The sequence below is a fragment of the Dendrobium catenatum genome, unplaced genomic scaffold, assembly GCF_001605985.2.
Source record: "Dendrobium catenatum unplaced genomic scaffold, ASM160598v2 fragScaff_scaffold_1680, whole genome shotgun sequence".
Taxonomy (NCBI): Eukaryota; Viridiplantae; Streptophyta; class Magnoliopsida; order Asparagales; family Orchidaceae; genus Dendrobium; species Dendrobium catenatum.
In genome coordinates, this window is record NW_021320142.1 from 191,838 (window position 1) to 214,025 (window position 22,188).

Sequence of the window (22,188 nt, forward strand, 5' to 3'; positions counted from 1 at the left end):
CCTCACGCCCGCCTGTTAGCAACAGCGTGCACCCGCAAGCATCAGTATGCGCCCTCGAGCACCCGTGCCAGCCCAGGCCCACCAGCCTTCACGTGCCTGCGTCCATGCGTTCCGACGTCCCGTGTCGAGTTGGGTCAACCCGACAATCCAGCGGCTTGGTCTTGGTCTGCATTTCTGACCCGTTTGTATACCCGGGCCGGGTTACGGTTGACCCGTTTGAACACGGGTCAATTCCGAATTTGACACGAATCCGACCCATGTCCCGAATTTGACACCCCTAATTAAGGTAAACTCATACATACATCATATTCTTCGAACTCAAGATCTCTTAGTTAATAGTCAAAATTCATACCAAGGAGAGCTGCTCATGACCCCTGATGGCCACCCCACCACCAGCTGCTGATTGTTGGCCATTGTTTATCTCCACCACCACCACATAAAAATTAAAATTAACATATTTTTAAGTTATAAAATATTATTTATTTCAATTATTACATATGCAAAATAAAATAAAATAAAAAAACCTAAACGCCGCTTAGTGTGATGCCAAGCTTCTCAAAGAATTAATTTTATCTCCATTTTTTTAGCTATTTAACAAGCAACGAGAATTATGAATATATCACACTACTCGTCTTGATCTATTGATTGAGAGCTTAAACTATCAACTAAGAGTTCTTAATTGACATAAATGTCCCAAAAAAACTATAAATATAAAAATTTCTAAGTATCATCGAAATTCGTGAAAATTGGGCTCCATCGACCTTTAGACGGTAATAATTTATATAATTAAGTTTTTAACATTAATCGTAAATAATTATGTGCATTTTTTCTATTTATCTCTTAAATAATGTCCCTTTTTTACGTTCAGGATTTGGAGCCGGTAAGAGAATGTCGTAGGCCTAGAAAAGCCTTCGCAGGCCTAGCCAATAAAGCCCATTATATGATAGAATTTAAACAGCAAGGGTTTGCATGTAGCCTAACAAGGTAATAGATGAGAATTTACATTACTCTACTCTTACATTCAGCCATGGAGCCAGAAAATTTTTTAGTGAAGGTATATAAATTAATTTTATTCTTTAAGAAGTCATAAATAAATTTTTTTACTATTTAATATATCAAGCATAAAAAATTAGTAATATATATGATACAGCATCACAAAATTAGCTTGATCTGGCACGAATCTCAAGGCAAAAGCTAATTGGAAACTTCAAAAATTAATTCCGGGAGCACCCGAACTCCAATTTCAGCGAGCTTATAGTCAAACTGAGCGTCTCGAAAATACGAACCCAACGACACCAAGATCAACCCAATCCGAGCCCAAATGAGTCCGAATCAAGGACCCGAAGCGCTGTTGGAAGGTTCAAACTACAATTTGAGTTAACAAACGGTCTCTGATTTTAACGAGCTTATACTCAAATCGAGCGGCTCGACGAGAAAAATCCAACGAGCCCAAGATCACCGAATTCTGACATCATTAAGGCCTCCAAATGTCCAACGAACGGCGCAGGATTGAAGGGTTCAATATCGGCCATCCATTCAAACCACTCCCTATTTCGCCCATGATCTCACACCTATTTACAAGCTATGTCACTCCAGAAAAACTATAAATAGAGCCCTCATTCTACACAAAGGGGACTTAAGTGAAGAGAGAGAAGAAGAAGAGAAGGAGGAGAAGGAAGAAGCTCATCCTCGACCACCGTCGGAGCTCTTCCCGCCGCCTGAAGAAGCCGGAACTCTGCCGGATTTTCGGGAAACGCCAGGAATTTGCAGAACTTTATAACTTTGTGAGAAGTTGATTGTAAATTGATCGTCTTGATTTGTAAGACGGATAAACCTTTGTACTTGAAACAAATACTAGTGGAACTTTGCAACTCTGCGAGGCCCCGTGGTTTTTTTCCCTCTTTCGGGTTTTCCACGTAAAAACATTGGTGTTCACTTCCCTTTTTCTGCTTGTGTGCTGAATACTCGTAAAACGCCAGGACGCAAATTTACAAACTCTACCGCCGCGTATATTATAGCACGCAACATTATATATTTAGAGCCCAACTTAAATGCATTCTATTAAAGCTTGAAAATCAATTAATCTAAAAATTCAAAGTAATCAGCACTAAATCATTACAACTTTATCAATAAATTATTATTTTGTGAGCCAATTAAAATAAATTCACACACACATCACATACGTAAGACTTGAATCAAAAATCTCTTGTTTGATAATCAAAGCTTCCAACCAACAGATAAAAATAAGTTGTATATTCAATTTTTATTTCAATTATAATATGATGTTATCCTCCAATCTCATGTGAATTGCTTCCATTTCGTTAAGAACCCTGATGATAATGTTAAGGTATCAACAAAGCTAGAAAGTTAAGAATTTTAAATAAAAAAAGTTTCTAAAATGTATGTGAGGATTAATTTTTACTCTTTCTAAAATATGATAAAGTTGCAATTTTATTGACAAATTTTTAAAATATTATCTTTATGAAATAATCAAAATTTTAATGAGTTTTATACAAATAACCCTTTTAATTATTTTAATCTCATCCAGCTCTTTTCTCAGAAATTATTATGTGCGGAGTCTTGAGAGGATTAGGACTCGATAAAATTATGTTATGTGATCAATATATAATAAAACTATACAATATGTATTGGCGAGGTAACCTATTTTTAGTGGAGTTTTGTTTGGGATGATTTTTTAATTGCTTTTTAAAATAATTTTTTTATTAAAAATATAATTTCCCTTAAGAAAGGGATTTTTACATACATACCACTTTATAGTTTGTGTATTACATATTTAACATCTAATTCTTAAATATTACACTCCTACCACCGATTCTATATTTTCACAACAAAATTACCACTCCGTTAACAGCATACCTCACTCCATTTTCTCTTCATTCCCGCGTGGGCTTTCCGCTGGAGAACAGTTTTTTCCCGCGAGAGGCTCGCTGCCAACCACCACACAGGCGGTTCCATCAGCGACGAACAAACCACTCCTATCGCATTTTCCTCAATCGACCTCCAGATCTCCCTTTTCCTCTCCTCCGATCGCTCCATATGGTCGGACGCCTCCGACATCGCTGTTTCCTCGATGCTGTCGACGCCCTCATCGCATCCTTACGTGGTCACAATTCATCGCCGGCAGTCAATCGCACCGACGATCTCCTGCAGTAGTGCATCCTCAATGATAGAGCACCCTTTCGATTTCTCCCAATTCGACCCACCCTGTTCCACCTCCGGACTTAGATTCTGATCTGCAAAGGAGGAGGGGGATATTTTTTCACCACTTCTCAATATTTTTTCAACACTTCTCGAATATTTTTTCAACACTTCTCAATACATATCATAATCACTTCTCAATATTTTTTCTTCATCGATTGTTTCAAATGTATCCAGAGAAAAAACTTCTCAAATATTTTTTCAACACTTACGAAATACCTGTGAAGGAAATCCGAGCTCCAAACGGTGGGCACTATGCGAGTCTAAGACAAAACGCAAGGAAGGCACGTCGTGAGAAGCACCAGCAATGGGGGATTTTTGCGGGAAGGAGGAAGTCTGAGACAAAACGCACCGGACAGTCGGACACTATGCGCGAAGCAGATATCCTTTCGACGGGAAGGAGACGTCGTGAGCGTGGGTGGAGATGGAGTGGTAGAAATGATGTAATAGGGTTGAGTGGTATTAATGTAATATTAATAAATTAGGTGTTAGATATGTAAAATGAGAGGTATATAGTGGTATGTATGTAAATTTCCCTTTAAGAAATTATAAAGAAGCTGTCTTTAATAGGTGCGATCCGTGCGTGAACACTCAGTTGGGTGGATATGACACCGTAGTTCTATGATTGCGTTCCTAAATTCTCTTCCTTATTGTCGTAGTCAGCTAACCCTTTTTTCTTGATTATTCCAACTCATTTCGCCTTTTGCCTCTCGATATCGTTGTTCGCTTCTGGGCTAACAAACGATGCACGGAAGCTGTTCGCTCTAAGTTCGAAGAAGCAGAACGCTTTCAAATGGTAAGGTTGTGTAGCCATTTACTTGATCTAGTAATTCCTGCACTGATTAAATGTTTGCTCGGCGGTTTTCTTCTTGCACCGGGTAGTTCAGGATCAGATCAGCTTGTGCTGCATCTATTGTATATATTTGAATTTTTCTGCTAGTTTATATTCATCGCTATCGCAGGGGGCTATTATTAGATTTGAGGTCAACTTTGCAGTAGGTGTAGATTTTTATCCTGCTAAAAATTACATTTTTCAGTTGGTTTAGAAGAAGTGTGATGATGATAGCTTTTCCTTTGAGTCTTTATATGACCTCTCCTTAGTTAATAGTTGTTGTAGGAAACAATTGAAAGGTTGGCTTTTGTGGGCTGGGAGAATTCAAATAAATGCTAAAGGCAATTTTAGAAGCTGAATGCGTTGGCAGCGTAGTGTGCTGGTATTTGGAGATGCTCGAGAACTTAGTTTATTTACATGGATAAGTTGAGAGTAACATATAAGAGGTATGATAACTTGGAAAGTCTAAAAAGGGGAAAGCCACAAACTTAGCTTGATTTACACAATTTCATTAATGTGAGCCAATGATATAAATGACATCCTTCTCCAAAACTAGAATTCAATAAGTCATTAATATAATGTATTAGATATGAATCATGAAAAACATCTCATGTGATGATATTAGGAGGAGTTTTGAGGTGCTCGAGTCGTCAATGGATAATAAGTGCCAGGCGATAATTGATGGTGGATGTCTAGATTCAAGAGACGTAGGGCGGTCAACTTGGCATGTTCTCATGATAAGAGAGGAGACCGAGCGACTACGAAGACTAGTGTCAAACTTTGATGGCTGTTTGGCATCAACATCAATGGCTAATGGAGGTCAGATGTCGCTTGTATATTGGCAAATGACATTGGTTGATGAAGAATATTAGAAGTAGGGTGATAGTAAGTGATTGGCTTAGTGTTGACCTTTACGCAAATAGACAAAACAAACAAAAAAAGAGCTAAAAAAAAACCTCTGCCATACATGTACATGAATCTTGCACAAATCTTGCATAAATCATGTTGCTACAGTGCCCCATACCTATACGAAAAAGATCTAGAGAAATTCACCAAGATTTTCTGATAGAAGAGTTAATTTTCGCCACTTTCGCCTAGGCTGATTTTATATTGCTCTTTAAATGACTTGTTCATCTAAGGTTTAGGCGAAACTTTCTTCGAAGCTGTAATAGTTAGTTATATTTTTATTGTCAATATACTGAATGGTGCAACGTTCAACCTGCATAAATGAGAATAGCCACAAGAAGAAGAAAGCCAATGGAATAGGAATCAGTGTTTTAGACGCAATTAACTGTATTCATCTTCTATATCCCTTCCCAGTCTCTCTAAAACGATATATATGAGTCTTTATCGTAATAATAGAAATAGTAAAGGTAGAAAATAAAAATAAAGGGCCCGACTAAAACAGAAAAAGAATAAAAACGATTATAAAGATAGTGGAGGAGTAAGCTAATGAGGTCTCTTTTGGACGTTTATTCCACGTGGTGTGTAGCTCGCATTAGGTCTCCCCTACTTCAGACGAGCTCATCTACGATGAGACTGTTGTGTAGTGCAACGAATCCGGTAGGTACTAGGGATAGATATATGCAACATTAAAGGTGGAAGAGGTTTGAATGTTCTTGGGAAGGTCTATGACATATGCATTGTCATTGATCTTGCGCAGCATCAGGAACAACCCGAATTTTTTTAGATTTAACTTTGGACACAGTCTGGAAGGAAAACGATCTCAGCGATGTCGTAACATTACTAATTCACCCGGTTTGAACTCTATGTGCCGGCGGTGCTTATCTTTAGTTGCCTTGTAATTTGCATTACTGTCACTTAGCTTTTCTTGAACAGTTTTTAGAATATCAGAGAACTGGGTTGCAGCTTGAGAGGCAGCAGTACTTCTCTATTTAGGAAGTATGGCTAAGTCCACAATATGATTCGGTATTTTGGTGTATACAATATTGAATGGGCATCGGTCTGTAGAACGATTTGGCATGGAGTTAAATGCAAACTCAACTTGACCCATAATTTCTTCCCTTGATTGGGATTATCTTGATCTAAACATCTGAGCATATTAGCTAGAGTCCTATTGACAACTTCCATTTGTCCATCCGTTTGAGGATGATAGGCGGAACTAAGCTTCAAATATGTTTGAAACCTCTTCCATAGTTCTCGCCAGAAGTGGCTAATAAATTTAACATCCCTATCAGAGGTCAAACTATGGGGTATTCCATGCAAGCGGACTATCTCCTTGAAAAAAAATTTAGCAATATTGAGAGCATCAAAAGTTTTCTTACCTGGGATAAAATGTGTCCTTTTAGAAAACCTGCCCACAACCACCATTATAGAATCATATCCTTTCTTCGTTCGTGGCAGCCCCAACACGAAGTCAAGACTCAAATCTTCCCAAATTTAATTTGGTACATGAAAGGGCATGTACAAACCTATATTTTGAGCAGTCCCTTTATATATTTGACACACATCACAACGTTCTATAAATTGGGATACATTTCTTTTCATGTGCGGCCAAAAAAATCTGATTTGAAGCTATTTGAGTGTTCGGTCTCGACCCACATGTGCTGCCAAGCCGCTGCAATGAATTTCCTTAATAAGGTGATGTCGCCAAGATGAGGATGGAATACACAAAGAATTTTCTTTAAAAAGAAATCCGTATCTCAGCGAGTAATCCTCCTTTGGAGTACCCGAGTGACATTTTGTCCAATGCGGGGCAAAGTCAGTATCTGAGTCATATAGTAACTTCATCTCCTCTAATTCGGTGACTTCGGTCTGAAGCTGGGCGAGTAAGGCAGCTTGTCGGCTAAGTGCGTCAGCCACTCTATTCATCTTCCCAGTCTTGTGACGTATCACAAAACTAAATCTTTGAAGAAATATCACCCATCTTGCATGCATCCTACTTATTGTCTTCTGGCTATTTAAAAATTTATAGAGATTGGTGATCACTGCACAATACGAAGGCTTGATGGAGGAGGTAGTGTTCCCATTATTTCAATGTCCTCACAATAGCATACAGTTCTTGCTCATACGCCATCCACTTCTGGCGGGAAGGACTCAACTTCTCACTAAAGTATTCAATTGGCCAGTCATTTTGATATAGCACTGGTCCAATTCCTATAACAGATGCATTTGTATCAACTTGAGGAGTGCCCCTTCAAAATATCAGTAATAGGTGCCATTATGATACTAAATCCCCGTATGAATCGTCAGTAGAAGTTCGCCAAACCTTGGAAACTACGAATCTCCGATAACGAACGAGGTATGGGCTATTCCTGGATGGTTGAGACTTTGTGGGAATCCACTTGGACTCCTTCCCAAGAGACAACAAAGCCCAAAAAATAGGAGATGGATGTTGTGAACTCACACTTGGGCAAATTTAGATATAATTTTTTGCTCCTTAAAACTTGGAAGAGTTGAGTCAAATGCAGTACATGAACTTCTAGTGAAGTGCTATAGGCTAAGATATCGTCAATATAAGAAATATAGAATTTACCCGAGAAAGGTTGAAGCACTTCACTCATAAGTCTCATAAAAGTAGGAGCATTTCATAGTCCGAATGGCATAACTTTCCACTCGTATATCCCCTCACGCGTCTCGAGTGTTGTCTTCCACTCGTCGTCGGGTCTTATGCGAACTTGATGATAGCCGCTACACAAGTCAAGTTTGGAAAATATGACAGCACCGTGTAATTTGTTCAGTAAGTCTGAAATTCTCGGAATAGGGAACCGGTACTTGGTTGTGATCTTATTAATAGCTCTGCTATCAATACACATTCGCCACTGCCTATCCTTTTTGGGAACAATAAGCGCCGGCACCGCGCAAGGGCTGAGGCTATTCTGGATTAGCTGTCACTTGAGTAAGTCTTCCACAATTTCTTGTAAAATTAGATGTTCCTTCATGCTCATCCGATAATATGGTAAGTTGGGTAGCGTCACTCCTGGGATGAAGTCAATCTGATATTGAATGTTGCGAAGGGGGGGCAACTCTGTGGGTAATTCACTAGGTCCAATATCAGCGAAGTCTAACGGTAACCGTTGAATGGGTTATGGGAAGGAAGCTTTAGTTGTATGATAAGAGCTGTCCACAACTATTAAAGCCAAAACAAGGGATTTGTTATGAACATCTTGCAGTAACATATGTCAAGACACAATTTAGGCAGTTGCTTGACCCGTGATACTTTTGCCAACTGCATCAAGTGTCTGCGGCAGCAACCGCAACTTCTTCCCCTTCCACTCAAATAAATAGACATTGGCTCGACAGTCATATGTTGCATTAACATCAAATTGCCACTGTCGGCCTAATGAGGTGGCTAATGTCCATTTCGAGGACATCACAACTTACTTCGCACACAGTCCTTTCCAATAGAAAAAGTTACCTGACATGCTTCGGAAACAGTTATCTCTACGCCACGCTTCACCCAGCTAATTTTGTATGATTGAGACTTCCTCGTAGTCTTCAACTTCAATGCCTACACGACGGAGTGAGAAATTACATTCTCGGTGCACCCGCTATCAATAAGGAGTTCGCAAACCTTTCTCTATATCGTGCACTTAGTTCAGAACAATGCATTTCGTTGTGAAGGCGGAGAATGCATTGGTGCCGACAACAATTTTTCAAGAATGCATACAACAGGTTCCCCCTCATCTCCGTGAAGATCTTCCATAAACACCTCCTCTTCTAGGCGATCTTCATTACCCATTCCTTCATCTAATTGCTCACCTTCAAGACGTTGAATCTGTTGCTGGTTGGGACATTCATTGGATTTGTGGCCGTGTTGAAAGCATCTAAAACATTTCAATGTTGTGGGCTTACTATAGGGATTCTCCTTCAATGGGGCTTTCATCTTGGCAGACATTTTACTTTCAGCAGTTATGTTGTTGGATGAAGGAGTGGTGCTTGGTTGTATCTTTTGCCTGCGGAGGGTTGGCCTTCGAAATTTCCATACTAACTTCGTGTTGGAATTGTCGCCGACTGGAATAACTCCGGGAATGCCGTTGCATTTGTGATTCTACCTTCAAGGCAAAATTAACGGCTTTGGATAATGACCAAACCGAATTGAGTCTTGCTGTTCTCCCTGTTCTCGGTGAGGATGTCCAACCAGTCGCCTCGGGGCCGCGTAATACTGAGGGCGTAGATCCTCTTCCGTATCAGATAGTTCCGGGTGTAATCGGGGATTAACTTCATATTCTAAATCCGAGTAATCTACAATTGGAACTTGCGGTCTTCGTCCAACTCGTTCGGGATTCAGAATCGGTGGCCGAGCCTGCGTCGGTACGCGACCAGGGACGATTGTATCCACTGATGCTCTGAGAGCAGCCAATTCCTTCCTCATCTCTATGGAGAGGCCAAAGAAATCTGCCCTTAACTCCTCAAGATGCCGAATGAAGCTAGCCTGGGCAGCCCAAACAGCTTCTAACCCCGATTGTCGTCAGGAGCTCTCCAGGAACTTCCGTCAGCCATATTGTCCAAGAATGGCTCTGTACAACGTTCAACCTGCAAAAATGAGAATAGACACAAGAAGAAGGAAGCCAATGGAACATGAATCAGGGTTTTAGATGCAATTAATTGTATTTATCTTCTATATCCCTTCTCAATCTCTCTAATACGATATATATGAGTCGATACATAAATAATAAAGGTAGAAAATAAAAATAAAGGGCACGGCTAAAACAGAAAAGGAATAAAAACGGTTATAAAGATAGTTGAGGAGTAAGCTAATGAGCAGGTCTCTTCTGGACGTGTATTCCACGTGGACTGTAGCCTGCATCACTGAATAGTTTTTTTTTTTTTTTTTTTGGGAATAATCACTGAATAGTTGGAATATAAAAATGAAAGTTTGGACACCCAAGCAGTTTTTGTTTTCAGATTCATTTCAGATAGGACTTTACTTTTTTTCTCTGACAGAAATGGAGTGATTTGAGCTTAATTGCCTTTTAAAGCTGAACCATTTAGTTCATCAATAAAAGGAAAAGAAAAAGTGAATTTTAAACGCAATCTCAACTGTATCATGTAGAAATGTAGAATAATAGACCCCTTACAGGATTTTTTCCCCGTTTGTAACTTCCTACATTAAATCACGTCAACCAAATTGATATTTTCTTAAATAAAAGCACTTCATCAACGCAGTTTCCATGTCTTCAAATATCCGCACTTCTAAAATCTAACTATATCATGGATTATTTCTTTTTTTATTTATTTATTTCAGGCTTTAGCGAACGACAATAAAATGAAGCAAAGCCTTGATGCCCATGTTTGTGAGAGACAAAGATGGCTAGCAACTCCTTCATCACTACAGGAACTTTTGATGAAGATCCCTCATAGACTTCACAATTGTTTGCAGGTGTGTATCGCTGCTTTTGTCGGGCATAACATGATTTTAGCTCAAATTAATGGTCTTGTTTGTTATACTTACAGTCAGGATTGAAGAAACATAAGCAGAAGCTTGATAATACAAATTTTTTGGCTATAGGAGAGAAGGATTCGTGTAAGACATGGAAGGTTGATTTGGAGAGGCAGATGCAAGCATGGAGAGAAAACTCTTACTGGCTTGATCATCCTCCGGAACTTAAGGTAGTGTTTAATTGTACAAAAGAATGATTATTATTAGTCTTATCTTGATGTCTTCAATTTTCTGAGTTTTTGTCTCCCCTTTCTTCGACTATGCTTAAAACCAATAGTTTATTGTTGATCCATACCTTTAATACGTGAATGACAAGACTTTTTAGCTATGACTGGCTGCGCTCTTTCTTTTGATGATGATGTTGATAATCTTCAGTATCACAGAGGGCCTTTTTCATGGTTTACGTTCTTCAAAGGTAAATTAAGTGAAAATGGAAATAATTGCTATGCTGTTCTCAGGAAGGGTATAATTTATAAATTTTTGTGCCTTCACTATCCAAGTATATCCCTTACAAATTTTTAGACATCCCCAAGGTCTAATTTTCAACAACTTATCTAAGGATGACTCTGCCTAAGCAAAGTGATACTTAAATATTATATCCATGTACTGCGTATAGACTAAAAGTTCCATTGAAACTCACTTCAGGTTAGTGTACCGGAAGGCTCTCTTTGCAACTTAAATGTCAAATGCAATGTTGGGTTGCCTCCAGATGCAGTTTTTAACATTGTCATTGATCCTGAAAACAAAAGAGTTTTTAAGAACATCAAGGTATGCCTTTTTTACTTGAGTTTTGGTCATTCATTATCTTCTATTTAATATATCTACAATTTTTTCAAGCTGTCTACTTCCTATGGTAACGTCCAAGGGCGGATCCAGCTTCTTTTTTCAGGGTGGACAAAAAAATTTTTTTTTTTGTGGGGGATGGACAAAAACGCTTAGGATTGATAAAATTAGGGTAAAAAATTTTTTTTTGGGGGGGGGCAAAATGCCCAAAATATTTCAAAATATCCCCTCTAAATATTTAATTTATTTTTTTGAATACATGGGGGATCCACCCATGGTAACATCATTCAATGTTGGGCAAAAACTTGTGAATAAATGGTTGCATTCTTTCAATATAGTGATTTATAGTTGGCATGTGAAATCTACTGTGCCTTTACTTGTGAAACAGCTATTTTAGCAATCTCCTTAGTCCTCATTGGTCCTTATTTAGACTTGCTAGTTTTTGGTATGGTTTAATCACCAGCTTCCAGACTAGCAACAATCTTTAAACTTTCTCTAACAACCTGTAACTTGCTGTTTCTATTATTGTTCATTGATCTCAACATGTCAATATGGATGCCAATGCACATCCTTTATTGTCATCGGAGTTTTCTGTACAAACAATTGGAATGCATTCTTGGTGATTTCCAACGTGTTTAGGATGCTTCTTTTAAACATTTAAATGTTAAATAGATGCAGTGTCAACTATTAGAGAGACGACAAATTAATTTTTGTTGATCCCATTAGCCGGTTAGTATTTGCTAAGAGCATGGTATTGCTACTTAAACTTTGAACTCATTAAAACAATTGAATTTGCGAATATACAAGTCACTGATGCTAATAACAGGGTCCTATGTTTGCCAGAAAAATTTGTTGTTTTTGGATCATGTTCTACCATTAGTCATTATCAAATTTGTACTTTTTTAGTTTGAAAAGGATTATGTTGTCATCATCTTAAATACTTATCTATATTTATACAACATAAATAAGACTTGGAAATGTTAGGCATTAATTTAGAAGATTCTTGTTGGATCCAAAGCCTTCACGGAGGAGGGAAAATCAAATCTAGCAAATGCATACCATTTCATAGAGTGCGAGGGAGCAAAAGATGGGATTAGGCTGTGATTGCTTGTGCTTGTGCTTAACACTTAAATCTTTTATTTATAAGCAAGAGCTGTGATTGATGCCTTAGGATAAGCTACATAAGATCCGTATCTGCATGAGGATAGTCAAATATAAGCTATGGTTGGTTTTAAAATGATCGAGCAGTCACCTCCTCGCTGTGAATGGCACGCTCATGATCTTTATGGAAGATAATTTATTTGGGTTATGGGCATTTGATGGCCAGTGCATTGTTGACAACCACATGAATACTCGTTGTCGCTAATAACATTAATTATTCTCTCATGGAAATCTAAAGAGGATTATATGATGAGTCCTTTGGCTAGGTATGACTCCCTTTTCTTCTTAAACGAGTCATAGGATGTCGACCTTCTTCCAAAATTTTCAAGTGGGGTTGTCTTAACAGAAATGCAACTTCCTTGTCAATTTGTTACAGCAATAATTCAACTTATGCCAATTCTCGCAAGGATGTTGGTCACAATCTTGGGGCTTTTTGGTACAAGTCTCTTGAGTCGAAACTACTTGATCATATGATGGATTGGCTAATTTGTGCGATATAGGATAAAGTGTTATGTCATTGAGGCCATCTTTTAAACTCTATATAAGATAAAGTGCTATATGGCGGTAGCCACTACTTGAACTTGAAGAGGTCTCCTCTAGAGTCTTATCTGTCAAGTAAATAATTAGATAAATTTAAAAAAAAAACTTTAAATTCTTAAAACATCGATGCGTCTTTTGGTGTTTAATATGCTGAAAGGGGGGAGGGGCCTAGCCGACCCAGATCAACCCAGCCAGACCGACCCAACCTTGGTTGAACTAGCCTTTTGGCTTAGCAAAACCAGGGGAAGCAGAGGAGAAGATTTTGTCCCCCCTTGTGGGGCCCAAGGGAGCTATTATTCATTATGTAAGGAAGAGGAATCAAGGGGGAGCTGTTTAAGAAGGTTTTTTAATTGTGTTTATGTTGTTTAGCATGGTTTTAATTATTTAGGAGGATTTCATAATTGTGTTTATACTGTTTAGGAAGATTTTAATTGCTTAAGAAGATTTTCTAATTGTGTTTATACTTTTAATGAAAGTTTTAATTGTGTAGGAAGATTTCTTTATTGTATTTATATTATTTAGGAAGGTTCTAATTGTGTTTAATATGTGTGAGGGATATTTAAGGGGGACTTTTGCCTAGGGTTAGGGAGAGATATGTGCTGAGTTTATTTTCTAGGATTTGGTGTGAGTTTTTTAATAATGGCTAGGGTTTATGGGAGATCAGATCTACCTCTCGAATAGTAGTTTAGTTATATCTTTTATTATTATTGAAGAAATAAAAAATTAGCCTCTATATTTGTATTTCTTATAATTTTCTTCTATCTATTTTGTTGTTTTTACTTTCAAGACGCATCAATGTAACTATTGGAATTTTGTTAGAAACTCTAAAATTAAGGGTGCTCATATTGTAGCACTCCCGGAATAGAGGACCTCCTAAAAAGTTACACCAAGGTGACCAAATCTTGAGTGAGGTTATTGATAGGGGCGGTGGAATAACCTAAATAATTATAAAAATAATTTAGGGCTCTATCAATCCCTAAACAAAGCTTAGATTTTCTTTGAAATAAATATTACAAAAATCCTGCTTAATATATGTAAGTATGCATGCTGAATCAAGTAATATAGTGATAAAGTAGAATATCGATCCCACGAGGAAGAATGTTTACTTGCAAATACTAGTACTTTATACTATAATTATAATAATTATCCTACTCAATAAAAATAAGTTTTGACGGAGATTTAATTACTTAATTTAAAATAAAAAACATTTAAATGAAATAATATTTGGATAAAATGCTTTGGATTGATGGAATGTAAATACAATATGTTTCCTAATGATTCTCTTTTATATTGATGCCATTTAGAGCATATGCATCATTGATCGCTTAGCCGAGCGTGAAGAGACAAAAGACAAATTAAACCTTCGAACATCAATACCACTCTAAATTCTCATAGTTTGTCACAATATGAAAATCTTATAAGAGTAAGTAAAACATATATTGTTAAAACCCCCTCATTACAATTCATCTCTATAAATTTGATATATGTCAAGCACTATATCTATACTTGTATCATATCAATAAAAAAAATAACTGATTGTGCTTGTTTTTCTATTTCTAAGCTCCACATTACACTTGATATTAAATACACATATGACAACTATGTGCATTAAATGAAGACCTAATATATTGAAAACATCATTAAATTATTGATAAAAATAATTCATTAGTACTTCACATTCCATTTACACCATCAATTCAAAACTAGAGAATTTAGCTAGACATGAAGAATAAGTGAAACAAACTCATTTTTATCAATTTCACAAAAGAAAGAAAGTATGGAATAAAAGATAGCATTGGATGGGTTGAATAATCTCCTCTACACTTCTCTTTAAATTTACAAAATTACTTCCACAAGTATTGACCAAACACTCTTATGAAGCGGATCTAGTGCTCCCTGAATTCCCTTAGTTGTCACTCCTAAGAAAATTGCAGAGAAGCACTATGAACACTAAAATTAACTAAGTGGATGAACTCACTTATTAACATTACAAACGGACTACTTATAGAAAAACATAGAAAAAGGACTGTAGTGCCTCGGCGCTCTAGACACTTGCGTCGTGACGCCTATAAAATGAACTAACATCGCAGTGCCGAAGAATTTCCTCCTCTACGGCACTTGCTGACGTGGACCTGCTATTTAATGAATAGACGCGTCGCTTCGCTGAAAGATCGTGTCCTGGTCAGTTACAACTGTAGCGCTACGGTGCTGCTGACAGTTGAGCATTGCGGTGCCCTTGTGGCATGTAAAACCCTTCAAAAAGCTGATTTTTTTTGTGCTGTTAGTCCCGTACGATCTGACTTTAGTACTGGACGAACTGAAGAAATTTGTGAAGAAATCTGCCATTTTCGTCTGTACGAACCTAACTTGGTGTTCTGATAAGATGACTCCTGTTGGATGAGTTTGTGATTCTAACCTATTTGAACCTGGTTAACTCCTTAGACCTAGTTTAAGTCTTCTCTTTGGTGTGTTTGACTTGCCCCTAGAAAATATAGGGGTACATTTTTTGTTGTTATTTTGCACATAAACAGATAAATTTAGTAGATATTTTAGCTTAGATATGTACTGAGGTCATTTCAATGCAAAGAGCCAATGGGTACCAGTATGACTATTGCACATATATTATATTTTGGGGACTTGATATTTAAAACATGTGCTTAGCATATCAATAGCGTGCTTCTTTTGATTGTTTAAAGACTGGTATCTTTTTATAGGAAGTGATATCCAGAAGGGTTTTGGTTGACGAAGGTCCAAGGCAGGTGGTGGAGGTGGAGCAGGCAGTAATTTGGAGATTCCTCTGGTGGTCTGGAACTATGTCCATTCAAGTCTTGGTGGATCAGAACCGGATGGATCATACTGTAAGATTCAGCTACATCCTTCTCAGATTTTTTTCCAAATAAACCTGCCCTTTTCAATATACTCGCTAGTGTCATAAATTATCATACTTAATGGCTAAGACCAAAGCCCTATATGGGGTCATAGTTAGGTACCCATTTGGTACCCATGCTTTACTCGGACGGGCTTCGCCCACCCACGCCAACCAATGGTGACTTTCGGGATGTCATACCCACCCACTTTACATGCTTTTTAAACGCAGTCTGCCACGGATTGATGACCTCGAGGCTTGATGCCCTTTGCTCTGATTGTAAACTTTTAAGACGCATGTCAAAATTTACCGTAGTCGCAGTGTGGTTAAGTGCTGCACATTACGTAGTTAGGATTGCAGTAATATAAGATATAAGATGATTAGCAATGTAAATCGATTTATCCCCCAATGTTGAGTACTCACCCATACTCACCCACAAGGCCATGGGCATACCCATACCCACCCATACCGTGTAGGTATGGGTACCCAATGCAGGGCTCTGACTATGGCAACATTTTTTATTTTTCAATGCAGATCAAATTCAAGCAAGGTAAATCAGGATTTATGAAACGATTTGAAGGCACTTGGAAAGTAGAGCCATTGTTTCTTGATAAGGAGCTCTGTTCTCCTTGTGAACCAAAATCTTGGCTTGAATATGACACCTGCAGTGGAGGCAAAGGGAGAGTTGGATCTATAGTCAGCTTGGACCAGCTGATCCAACCAGCACTTGTTCCACCACCTCCCATATCATGGTATTTGAGAGGAGTCACAGAACGAACAACAGAAATGCTGATATATGACCTTTTCGCGGAGGCTCGCAGATTAAGGGGAGCGGCAGCCATGAATTCAACTCCAAAGCATGGACTCGAAGCGGCTCATGATCAGCAAAGAGGAGTTGCAGTAAATCGTTCTACTGAAATCCAAGAAAGATGGCGAATGCAAAGAGTAGCTGCTGAAGCTGATAAGATAATAGGATTTGCAGTAAATGGTTCTACTGACATCAAAGAGAGATGGCGACACAGAAGAAGTAAGCGTAAACAGAGTAGCTACAAAGCTTTATTTGCTGATGCTTGCTAGAATTCTGAGATTAGAAGATCAATGTTGGTATCAATCCTGAGATTCTATACGGGATTAGCTTAGCTATATCATCTAGACCTGTAAACTCTCATTGGTTATCCAATTGTTTGTTAAGATTGGTGCCAAAAATCATGGCTTCTCCTCGCTTCAGTTATGAATTGTAATGATAGTGTTCTAAAGAAATAAATGTATAATTATATTAACTAGTTTTTTTTTTAATCTCCCATATATTTATTCTGTTGCATGAGATCAGATCTTCTATTTGCTTTGATTAAGAATTGTAATGATAGTGGTGTAAAGGAATAAATGTATACTTTTCATAATTAATTAATTTTTCTATTTTAATGTCCTATGTATTATTCAGAGGAGACTAAAAGAAAAAAAAATTAACAAAATATAATAATTATACATTTACTCCTTCGCACCACCACTATAACAATTCATCTATTTTTACTATTGTATCTTTTTTTTTTCAGGTCTGTGGACCTTACTCCTATAATCATATGATAATTTCTCTAGTACTGTAATTTCATTGTTGATTAAGTACTTTTTTTCTTAGATTTGTGAACTTAGCCCCTATAATCTTTTGTGATAATTCCTAATGCTATATATTTTTTATCAATCAATATATCAAAGACATCTGGTAAAACTCGATCACTTAAGCAAAAATCTCATATTTATGATTTCGACTTCAAAGCCTTAGCGGAAAAATATTTTGATGGTAAAATCATCATCCTATAATCCAAAAATGATGGCATTTATCAAGCTCTTGACACAGATATATTGAAACAGACTTATAATTTTTTTATTGGAGTCAAACTTTAATTGTGATAGTATACCTCATAAACTGAAAGGGGGTGTCAAAATAGATTTTCGGGTTGGGTTTAGGGTCTGATCTGAAATTGACCTGATCCGAATCCAACACGACTAGGAAAAAGGGTTAGAAATCCAAACCCGAACCCAACCTGCCCCTAGTTTAGGTTGACCCGATTAGACCTGCTAACCTACAAGTAGCCAGACATAAGCGGTGCGAGCACGAGCATTGCACAAATAGTGTGTGTGCAGGCCAAAGGGGCGAGCCTCAGGGGGAGCGAGTGAGCATGCGAGGGCTAGCCTGTTGGCAATAGGTTGAGCGCGTGTGTGCAAGGCGGCGAGTGTGTGCTATGTGGGTGAGCGCCGGAGCAGGTGCGACAGGAGGCGCAGGCATAGGGTTAATAGGAGGCGCAAGTGCGGGACTACTTCGGGATTTCATGTCAGAAATAGGTTGATTTATGATTTTCAACTGGAGCCGAACCCGACCAAATCAAGTGGGTCAGAAAATGAAACCCGAACCCAACTCATTTGTAAAACGGGTTGACCCGAACCTAAAATTTTTTGAGACTAGGAAAAAGGGTTAGAAATCCAAACCCGAACCCAACCTGCCCCTAGCCTAGGTTGACCCGATTAGACCTGCTAACCTACAAGTAGCCAGACATAAGCGGTGCGAGCACGAGCATTGCACAAATAGTGTGTGTGCAGGCCAAAGGGGCGAGCCTCAGGGCGAGCGAGTGAGCATGCGAGGGCTAGCCTGTTGGCAATAGGTCGAGCGCGTGTGTGCAAAGCGGCGAGTGTGTGCTATGTGGGTGAGCGCTAGTGCAGGTGCGGCAGGAGGCGCAGGTGCGGGACTACTTCGGGCGAGGGGGTGATCGGGTTTGATTTCATGTCAGAAATATGTTGATTTATGATTTTCAACTGGACCCGAACCCGACCAGATCAAGCGGGTCAGAAAATGAAACCCGAATCCAACTCATTTGTAAAACGGGTTGACCCTAACCCATAATTTTTTTTAGTTTAAGTTGGGTCGGGTTCTGACTTGGGTCAAATATCGACATTCCCTGCATACCCACCCACACACCTCCCCTTTCTTCACCATCTTCACCATATGAATATCCCTCTTAATTATTCCAAATTTTATGTGTTTGGCTGCTTATACTGCATATGGCTTCACCATTACACAACAAAAAAAACTTGATTCTTGCTCCAAAACCAATGTTTTCCTTCGTTATTCCCTCAATCAATTATGTGCTTATCTCTATGTTGGCATTAACTTATCTCCCATCATATATAATTTATTGGGTCTATCTTTTACTTTGCATCTTGGAGCAAAGATAAGGGATATTATTGACCAACATGTGTATAATTGACCATTATTTAAAATACCTATCTATATTATCATCATTTTTAATTATACATTTATTTTTCCCTTTGGCTTTTACAAATCTAAATAACCATCATAAGAAATAGATATGGATTTGTCATATAAGAAGTATAATTGACCAACATGTGTATGATGAGACAGATGGGCTATATGACATAAAATCATCAACATATAAGCTAAGTCTAGCATTCCTTAGCTATGAAATGAATTATGAATCAGTGCAATTATGATTGTTCACTTAAGAATTTATGTGATTTTGAATTAAATACACTTAGCTCATTTTCTCTTGTAATTCCATCTTATATGCCTAATAGAGCTCAAAGGTATATATAATCACTTTAGTCATGTGATAAGGGATAAATAATATAACCAAAGAATCTTATGCTATTTATGTCATATTTATGATGTGTAATTCCGGGCTTCATAATGTTTATATTCATTCTCAATTATATCATTTATAATATAACATGTATATTAATATATCTTTATTGTTTTCATACCGAATTTAATTAAGAATCATTTTTTATCCTATAAAAATCAATGGATACAAGATTATCCAATAGATTACTCTCCTTTGATAGCCCAAACATTAAAATCATTTTTATTGCTAAGAACTATATAAATATAAATCTAGGTGATAAGTGCATCTATGCCACAACACTTATCAAGCAACACACAATAAGTTATAAAATTAGTTGGCCTCATTATTACAAAGCTGGCCAATAATATATATCGAATGTCGTATTTTCATATCTTTATGTTTGTCCTTTGATTATGTATAACTGATTGAACCTATAAGCCCATGTGACTAATGTTTGACTCATTATTTATTTGTATAACTAGAGAGATACTACCTATTATTCAAGCTTCTAAATTTGATGATGTACTTAATAGATAATAAAGCTCTCTTTCAAACTAAGTTAGTATGAAATCGGCCACTCAAATCAATTTTTACCATGGTCTATAAAGTAAACTTAAACAAAGTAATACATGAGTACAAATAATAACTATTACTTAGATTAGGTTGACTAATTTTGATGTCTAAATATATCAATATCTATAATATGGCTAGGATAATAAAAACATAGGGTTTTGATAGGGCGAGCCATCAATCCCCTAACCAATCCTTTTGAACACAAGATTTAATGATTTATTCTTCTGCACCAAGAGAAATATTATAATATTACATCTTTAGAGGAATCAATATTGCTAACCAATAAAGTAGTCTCATTTATTGAATCCCTGGAAAATTTTGAACCAAGAAAATAAAGTCATTGCAAAAGGATAAATTATCTGGGCAATCTCTCTGTTATGCTTAATCTACCTTATAAAAATGAATCTCCCCTTTTACAAGTTCAATCACACAATGGTTTTAGATACTAATATGTTCAATATTTTAGTTCATAAATTTAATTTTGCGAGCATGATATCTCTCACTATTATGATATTGATTATGTAGAAAATACTTATATTTGTAAGTAATTATATATATATATATATATATATATATATGAATGATCACATCATACTAGAACCACTGACTTATATTGTTCTATTAATTCAATCGTACTCATATTTTGCACAATCCTAAACTATAAATATAATAAAGAATAGACAAGTGCAAAGTCATACCTACATGTCTTCAAAATGTTTGGGCTTTTTTGCTATGTAGGAAGGCAGATAGGGAAAATAAAAGAAGATGGGCTTCTTAGTGCATCTTTCTCTATTAATCTTTTATCTTCATTTTTCATGACCTAAAGTTTTGGCCATCAAATTTGTTTATTTTTTATCTTCTTATCATTAATTAATGTTCGAATTTGAAAATTTTAAGAACCGAAGATCTCGTACAAGTTTTAAAACGATAATAATAGAAATCTAAAGCACAAATATAGATACACAAAATTTATATGATTTGATGAAATTTACTTACATCTCCCATCACATAAAAACCCAATAAATTTTAAAACAGCTACACAGTGATATTATATTTTATATAAATTAAAGATTGATATATCATCAAAAAATCAAGTTGGAAACTTCAAAAATTAAATCTAAGACCATATGAACTCTGATTTCAGCAAACTTATAGTTGAACCGAACGTCACAAAAATATGAACCCAACGACACCAAATTCAACTCAATCCGAGCACAAATGAGTCCAAATCAAAGATCTAAAGCGCATTTGGAAGGTTCAATTCATAATTTGGATTACCAAACAGTTTCCAAATGTGACATGCTTATGTCGAATCGAGCATCTCGATGAGACAAATCCAAATAGTCCAAGATTGTCAAATTTCAATATCATTAAGACAATTAAATGTCTGGTAAATGGTCAATGATCAGTGGATTCAACATCAATCGTCCATTAGAACCACTCTTAACTTATCCTTGATCTTCCTCCTATTTACTAGTCATGCCACTCTCAGAAAACTATAAATAGACCCATCATTTCTCATGACAGGGGGGAGCAAAGAAGAAAAGAAATTTGAGTTATCTTGCCAATAGACTCCTCCTCAACCACCGTCAAACTTCCATTCGACAGCTGACCGACGCCAGACTTCTTCCTGATTGTCAATTGACGCAGGACTTTTTCTCATCGCTAGACTTTCGTCGAACTTTTGTCTGACGCTGGACTTTCGACCATTGCCGGACTTATGCTAGACATCAGACTTCTACCCCGACGTCGGACTTCTATCTGTCATCGGACTACTGCACATTGCTGGACTTTTGTCAGACTTCAGTCCGACACCGGACTTTTGTCCATCGTCAGACTTCTACATGAAACCGGACTTCTGCTTGCCGTCAGATTTCTACCCAATGTCAGACTTCCACCAGTCGTCGGACTTCTACTCTTTGTCGAACTTTTGTCGGACTTCTACCAGACGCTGAACTTCCACCCATCGTAAGACTTCTGTCCGTCACCGGTCTTCTACCTAATGATGGACTTTCGCCTATCGTCAGACTTCTGCTAGTCATCAGATTTTTATCAGACTTCAATCGTACATCGAACTTCCACTCGTCGCCAAATTTCTACACAACATCGGACTTCTACCCATCATCGAACTTCTGCTTATCGCCGAACTTTCATCGGACTTCTACCCAACGCCGGA

At 37.4% G+C, this 22,188-nt stretch overlaps 1 protein-coding gene across 3 annotated transcripts; it reads left to right on the top strand.

The window, feature by feature from the left end:
* Window positions 1-3,792: 3,792 nt before the first annotated feature.
* LOC110104916 lies at window positions 3,793-17,125 on the top strand. Of its 3 annotated transcripts, none has more exons than XM_020834210.2 (6): window positions 3,795-4,020; window positions 10,260-10,394; window positions 10,469-10,624; window positions 11,100-11,222; window positions 15,653-15,796; window positions 16,339-17,125. In XM_020834210.2, exons 2-6 carry the CDS (start codon window positions 10,281-10,283, stop codon window positions 16,879-16,881), a joined length of 1,080 nt encoding a protein of 359 aa, XP_020689869.1. In that variant the 5' UTR covers window positions 3,795-4,020; window positions 10,260-10,280; the 3' UTR covers window positions 16,882-17,125. The 3 variants fall into 3 exon arrangements, with proteins under 3 accessions (XP_028557193.1, XP_020689869.1, XP_020689867.1); XM_020834208.2 differs by having other exon boundaries at window positions 3,795-4,015; XM_028701360.1 differs by lacking the exon at window positions 15,653-15,796 and having other exon boundaries at window positions 3,793-4,015.
* Window positions 17,126-22,188: the final 5,063 nt, after the last annotated feature.